General features: G+C 50.6%; 1 protein-coding gene across 1 annotated transcript; it reads right to left on the bottom strand.

The window, feature by feature from the left end:
• Positions 1 to 264: 264 nt before the first annotated feature.
• Positions 265 to 4,490, bottom strand: PNPLA1 (patatin like domain 1, omega-hydroxyceramide transacylase; the record flags this gene model as incomplete). The annotated part of the gene is made up of 7 exons (XM_080358204.1): positions 265 to 311; positions 685 to 906; positions 1,370 to 1,430; positions 1,513 to 1,722; positions 2,130 to 2,195; positions 3,253 to 3,473; positions 4,295 to 4,490. The coding sequence occupies 7 exons, from the start codon at positions 4,488 to 4,490 to the stop codon at positions 265 to 267; spliced, it is 1,023 nt and encodes a 340-aa protein (XP_080214330.1).
• Between the last annotated feature and the right edge of the window lie 3,130 nt (positions 4,491 to 7,620).

The following is a 7,620-nucleotide window of genomic DNA, read 5'->3' as shown; positions in this document are numbered from 1 at the left end:
GTGCACGTTTGGACCCCTCTGAACTTGCAGCTGTGGAGAAGAATGAAGAAACTTAAAGATAAACCTCCCTGTCCTTCAAAATGCCGCAGTCTTGCAGACCGCACCTCCTATTGCACCAGGAGAGCCGACATTTCACAAATACATTGGTTCTTTCTGTAAATCACTGCTATGAACACCGTATGGTCCAGGCAAACACGCCTCATGTTGCTGGTCTGTACGTAGAATTAATTGGCAGCACTTAACATCCTAAATACACTTTGCACATCATGGGTTGATGGACTGGTTGTACTCCACTGTCTCCCCTGTTGGTTCTCGATGGGCACAAAATGGATCTCAACAGCACAAGCTGTTTATTTGAATAAACCATTTGAATAACCATTGAGACATCGCTCCTTCCCTCACCCTTAACGAAATGATGTGTGGGCAGAACCTGTTATTACCTTGCAAGTTGAGTAAATTATTTTCTTCATAGAAAGAGCTACTTCTCCAAAGAGCCTTTCCGATCTGGTCACAGCCTAAAGCCTCAAACCCAAACCAGGTTCCGCATGAGGCTTTACTAACAACCACCAACCCAGGAGTGGACTCTCCTGTTCCTGCACAAACTCAGCCGGCCTCTTTCGGCAGTGGGCAACTGTTAATTAGCTAATGAAAGCTGATGGGGTGAAGGAAGAGCTGGTCCTCTACCTTTCTGCTGGTGGAGAAGGCAGCGTGGGGCTTCCTCTTCCACTTCATCTGCTGCCTGGATGGTCCCTGCGTTCTCTTTGGTGACATCCTCAGGGCTGGGGGCTCTGCAGCGGAGTATTCCTGCTTCTGGTTTCCCGTGCAGGGTCCCTTCACCTTTCCGACACGAATCATTAGCCAATGAAGGCATAAAGCCCTCATTAAGGTAATTTATACCAAATTCACCTGTTGGGAAGAGAATCCAGCTCTCACTGCTTGTTGCTCAACTACCAGCTCGCCAGCAATGTGAGACATGACCAGGGTTGACTGGAAAATGGGGCGACTGGTGAGCGTGGCACAGGGCTAATCGGAGCTGGCTTTCTGGGCCAGGGACCACCACATATTGCTGCTTTGTGCCTCAGTGGCTTATCAGTCTAACATCACACAAGCCTACACTTCTGTGTAGGTTCTGGGACCTGCATTCCTGGAAAGCTCTACCAGTGTGGCAGAGAAGAGGGGACCTGACATCGTCAGTGGGAAAGGGGTGGACAGGGAGCTTCAGGAGAGGCCACAGAGACGATGGGACTCAAATAATCCTGACAGGGATGCAGAGACCGCTGCCCCAGTCACTAGATGCATTGGCAGCATCTCTCACCAGCGTAGGAAGAGAAGCACCCGACCTACCTGCTCCTCACTCCCAGTCACTTACTCAGTCTTTTTAAGAAGGAGACTGTGTCCTGGTAGCCATGGGTATAAAACTGCTCCAGAACCTAAAGGGAGGAGGGGGCAGTCAGGGCAGGTGGACCAGCCATAGGGGCCTCATGGCTCTGAGTACCTGTTATAGCAGCTCACTTGACATGTAGGAAGCTGAAAAATACACTGGAGGCGGGAGATGTTCCTTTTTGATATCTGTAAAATATAATTAAATAGCTGGAAAGTGAAAAAGGCAGCCGGGCTCTCTTTGGGACAGATGTTGTACTCCCCAGCAAAAGCAGAAATGGTGACTGTGGTCCGGGACACAAAGTCGTTCTGCCACATGCTGAGTTCCCCATCGACGTAACGCTAGGAGAGAAAACAAGGAACCCTGAGCGTTCCTCTTTTTGGACAGAAGAGTGATATGTCACACGTGCATGCATTTGGGGTTTATTTCCCACCCAATCCCAAACTCAACTGAGGAACCGGCGCTACAGAGATGCTCTCGCAGGGAACAGCCCTGCCCCCTGTCCCATGCGCTGCAGGTGCCCACCCACCGCCTCCTCCCTTCCAGCCGAAAAACTGCTCTTTAATGAAATTGGGAGCAAGTGCAGGAGAAAGGAGTTGAGCAGCCCATGGATGCTTCTGAACACAGCACCAACTTTGGTGGTAACCACAGATATAAACATACTCAATGCCACCACTGCGGAAAGGACACAGGCTGGGGGCCCTTGGCTTGACCCGGGACAAGGTCTCCAGAGCACAAGGCTACTCACCACCCCGCGGAACGCAGGAGGTAAAAACCCAAAGTACAGAGGGATAAAGCAGCTGCACATCACGGCCTGTGGGTGAGATGGAAACACGGAGGTGTCAGGGCACAGACCAGCTGAGCTTATCGAGTCATCAGCTATGCTGCTGCTTACAGAGCTTCGTTAGACTCCTATAAAACTCACTTAGCAAAAGAAGTTCACTTAGCATGACTTCTGCAAGATGAGAACCTTTGAACCTTCTGCTTCAGTCAATAAAGCCTTGGAGTCTTCAAGCTGGGAGGTAAGGGGAGCTGCGGGATGCATGCGGGAGATAAGGACCAGGACAGAACAACATTTTTGTTTGCCAAGAACTTATTTTCTGCAGCTGCAGGTGTAAAACGGCAACTGAGGGTCAGGACTTTGATTGATGCCTGGCTGACAAAAATGGAGAGATCTGATGAAGAACGGGGAGACCCCAGACTCTGATTCTGCAGTTGGCCCCGGGTGTCACACGGGGGGTGGGAACTGGGGCTGTGGAGGTAGAATTGTCCAAGTGTTTTTTCTGCTGAGCGTCCTTGTTCAGAAGGTACCAGCTCGAGCTGCTCTACGCTCTACCTTGGAAATGAATGATATAAGGATTTCCAGGACCATGCCTGGTCCCTGCTGCGGGGAATCCAGAGAAGATGAACATCCCCAACAGAGCTGAGAAAATGCCCACGAAAACCTGTTGCTTTAGGATGGAGGCTCATCTGCGAATGCCAAAATGGGGACCCACGGCTGGGTTATCAGCGCCACTGACTATTGTGGACCAGACTGCGTCTGGTACCCACAGCCAGGGTTGGAGAAGCAGGAAGGAATCCTGTGAAATGCCTCATTTTGCTCCCTGCATCCTCAGGCCCTGTAGGTAATTCAGTCAAGGGCTGATTTTTTAATTCTTTTCAGCGTGAGACCCTGCGTGGCTTCAGAAGGCGGTAAGGAGGTGTTGGAAAGACACGCAGATGACGTTCTCAGGGACAGGGTTGAGAGGTGCACTTGGCAGTGCTGGGTTAACAGTTGGACTCGATGATCTTAAAGCTCTTTTCCACCCAAAACGACTTCACGCTCCGGTGAAATCGCAGCGGGGGCTGCGAGGGCCCCCGGTTTATCCCACCTGGATGAGATCGTCCCGCGAGGAAAACCGCGACACCACCACGCTGCTCCAGTCGCGCACGCGCGTCAGGACCACGTGCAGCCGCCCCGACGCCAGCTCGTGGGCGTGCGGGGGCAGGTGCTGCTGCAGGAGGTCCTTGAGCATTTTCAGTATTTTGCCTCCAGGAAAACATCTCGGCAAAGAGGTTTTCACCGCACGGAGGTAGGAGAGCTTCATCTCCTCTAGGGAAGAGCAAAGCCATCAGTCCGCATCCCCTGTGTTATTATTTATGTACATTCTGGGCTGTTCTACATGCTAAAGGGACATTTTACCGTCCTGGTAAATGCTCATAAAGAGCCGCTATTTTCCTCAGGGCTGAAACTCTCATGAATAGACCCAGATTTTCCAAGGAGCTTCAATACTGCAGGACACAGAACTTTTCGTTTTCTTTTCCGATTTCTCTCCATTTCCTCCACAAGATATCTTAACATTTTATTTTGAGATACAGGCAAAAATTGACAGGAAGCGTTTGCACAACATTTCACCCTATTGCACCTGTGTCCCCTGATGTATTTCTCAGGTCCGTGACAATACCTTTCTTTTTATTTCATGCAGAAGCAATAGTGATCCTCTCCATATTCAATATTCAGCAATAGTGATCCTCTCCATAGCCAATATTCAGCAATAGTGATCCTCTCCATAGCCAATATTCAGCAATAGTGATCCACTCCATATTCAATATTTTCTTTCCCCTCTGTGTTTTGGGAATCTACCAACAACCCCAAATGCCTTATTAGGGAGGGAAATTCTGTTCCTTACCTAAATATGCTTACTGTTAATTCAAATTACTAAGATGCGATGGCTTATTTAATAATGATACCTAGTCTGTTTTCTCCACGTTGGTTAATTTACCCATGTTTCCCACTCTTAAAGAAGTTACGTAAAAACCTGAGGAACTGACCACTGACCAAGGACAACTGAAATAAACGGTCTTGCACAACGTCAAAACTTCCAGGCACTCCACCTCTTTAGACACAGAACAAACGGAGCGCGTCGTCCTTACCTATATCACACTCACACAACACCAGTGTAGCTACAACCGCTCCTGACGATGCCCCGTAGATCCTGGATGCAGATTTCAGTATGCCGGGTGCCAACTCCCGCAAAGCAGCGACCACTCCGGCTTCATACACTATCAAGAAACTGCAGCCTCTGAACAGGATAGAGAAGGGTCTTCCCTCATTTCCACTTTCCTCCATCCCCTCTGCGAACAACAAGCACTCAACCACAACAAAGCGACTGCCCGGGACAAATTCAGTGGTTTTCTGTTTCCTACAGCCCGGCAAAGCTTCGCTGTGGCTGTTCGCAACCTGCTGCTGCTTCTGACCCCACTCGTGCTGTCTTATAGCTCCTCTCTAAGCCAAACAGCCCGTGAAAGAACAGCAGTGGGCGGAGGTGAGTGATGCGATGTCTTAATGCCTAAGGCCGCCCATTAAAATGAAATTATGACATTGCAGTGTGTTTCTAAGGCGTGCGCTGGGTGACAGCCCTGCTGATGCAGGGTGCTCCGTGTCCCCCCGATGCGTTGGGGAAGCAGCCCAGGGCTGTGTGTGAGTCCTCCAGAGAGAAAAGCTCCTTCTTGGAGCTGGTGGGTGCTCCAGCAGCACCCTGGGGTCCCAGCCTGATTTTCCAGCCTCTTGGGATGTCAGGATCAAGAAACATTCCCTGGTAAACAAAGAGCTTTGCAAGATATTGCTCAAAAGTGCCTTGCCCCGTTTGTACCAAACCCCACCCAGGGAGTGGAGAAGGTGGTTGGATTATTGAATAAATCACAGCCCAAGCTGCTCTCTGGATTTCACAAGGTCAGGGCTTGAGTTTGCTTACAAAAGGGTGAAAATGCAGAGTCCAGGTAACAACTTGTGGCTTAATCCACCTCCTAAATGGTTGGGGGCTCAGTAGAGCAACAAAGAAGTAAAGAGGGGGGTAAAAAAGTCTGACAAACACAGTGATGTGTTTGCCAAATGGGGACCCATGGCTGGGTCTCATGGGATTGCCCATCCAGAAATGCAAAGCCGCCTTCGTCTTGCAGTGGGTGAGACATCGGGAAAGCGCTATGAGGGAAAACAGCACTGAAAGCTGGGCAGGAGCAGAAGCAGCTGCCCAACACAAACTTGGATAGATTTCTCTGAGATACATGGAAATCTACCCAGTGTCCCAGGTAAGGAGGCTTCCAAAAGCGCCCAGGAGATGTTTCCCTCTCTCTTGCTGTGTGCTGGGTGAGTTTTGGGGCTGGATGGAGCCCCGATCAATGCAATCCCACACTGACGGTCACGCAGCGCCTGTGCTGGACACGCTGGTGCTAACAGGGCTGTGGTCTCCACTGAAACCCCAACTCCCGCTGTCCCAGCACCGTGGGCGCAGCGTTAATCCAGTTGACACCCCAGCTCCTTGCACACACCGTGTGGAGTGTTGCAGATCCCGCTGCTGACCTGCAGAGGGGAAAGAACTGTTGCCAGACCCAAACATTTCTTTCCACATCTTCTGCAACACCAAAACCATGACTCCAGGGCTGCACCGTTCTGGCATCCTCACCCACATACTGGTGTGCAAGTCATCCCAAGAGAAAGACTTTGAGGAACTGATTTGTGTGGGACAACGAAACAACCTCACGTCTTCTAATCAGATGTGCGGTTTGTCAGACTTCGGGCACCAGCACATACACCGACAGACACATTAAATGTGCAGCGGATGAGCCGGTGCTGCCGTGCCCTGCGGAGTTTAACCCGCTGTGGGTGTGTTGCTTCCCACGCAGCCCACTGGGTGTCCAGATATAACATCTCCTGGGGGTGAGAAATAAAGGAAAAGGAAAAGGAAAAGCCTTTTTCACTCATTTATAGCACAAACTATAATAATTCCCCTTAGACGGCAGCGTCTGGCTGCTCTAAGCGCACCACCCTGGATGGGGAAGGTTTTAGAGGCAGGATGGGGCGGGAGGCAGCAGTCAGGCGGGGCTGAGCTCATCCCAGCTGAGTCACCTCCCGAAATCTCCTCATTCTGATTGTAGCAGAGCCCAACGTTGATCTAAACACCCCGTGACAGCTGGAAGAACCCTGGCAGGGCCAAACCCCGCGCAGGACCAGGAAGGATTTCCAGAACTGAGATATTGTCACTTGCTGTTCAGAGTCCGTTTCCGATCTTGGGGTGAGCAGGGATTAAACCCTGGCTGTGTCCTCGTCCTGGAACAGAACGGTGCAAGTTCTGGCTTCTTGTTCACATCCATAAGAGTGTCCTCAAACCAAAGGATTCCTCAGCCTAGAGCCTGTGTCCTGCTGCCCCACACAACCCTGGCTCTCTGCCCTGCTGTTTCTGTGAATAATCTGATAATAAACCTGCGATACTGCAGAGTTCAAACCAGGGAAATGGGGCATTTCCTACAGTGAGAGACCAAGGATTGAGACGGAGAAAGGAATCGCTGTAGAAATTCAACATAACAGTTTTACTTTGGGTCGAGATCTTCCCATGTAAGAGTCTAATCTTGGCAAAACCAATTTATGTTTCTCTTTATCACCTTCATGCAAGCTGAATGCTTTTTTAATTTGTGTCTAAGTCCATAACGTGATTAATTAAGGAGTTTCCTGGGCGTCTCCCCAGCCCAGTGCACCCAACCAGGAGCATGAACAGAGGTGCGGCTCGGAGGGGTCTGAACTTGCCCACGCCGGGGGAATGCTGGCCATGCTCACCCCGCACCGCTCGCCCAGCATCCAGCACCCACCCAGGAACCAAATCCCTCGCTGCCTCCCACAATCAACGTTTTTGCCACTGATTTCACTGAGAACCTTTATTATAAGTAGGGGGAAAAAAAGATTAATGATCGATCTTAGACTTTGCCTTAAAAATTGGTGTTTCTGTGACTTTGGCAGCTCCCAGAATGTGACCCAACACACTTTTTCCCCCCCTTTTTTGCAACAGGAATGTAGCACCCGACCCCCCAGCCCACATTGTGTTTAAAATCCGAAAATCCCTTCCCTGCTCATGTGACAAGTGTCTCACCCAGGCACGTGACATGACGTCACTGTCTCCGGCAGCCAGGTGAACCGTCCTAACGACGGTGAAAAGCAGTGACTTCACAGGTGGCCTGTCACCTCACAGAGAGAATTAAATGTGACACTAAAAAATCCGTTTACTGCAAAAACAAACAAAAAAAAACCAAACAAAAAACCCCACCAAACCAAATACACCCTTGCACCTATTTTTCAAGGCTGCCGGCGGGCGCATGCGCAAAGCCCCTGTCTGGCGTGTCCGCCATCTTGGAGAAGGGCAAGAGTGAGGTCAGGAGGCCCCGCCCCCTCGGCTATAAAAGGCGGGCGGGGGGCCGCGGCCCCTCAGTGC

Source organism: Nesoenas mayeri, assembly GCF_963082525.1.
Source record: "Nesoenas mayeri genome assembly, chromosome: 23".
NCBI classification, from domain to species: Eukaryota; Metazoa; Chordata; class Aves; order Columbiformes; family Columbidae; genus Nesoenas; species Nesoenas mayeri.
Note: the sequence above shows the minus strand (reverse complement) of the source record. Positions and strands in the feature narration are given on the sequence as shown.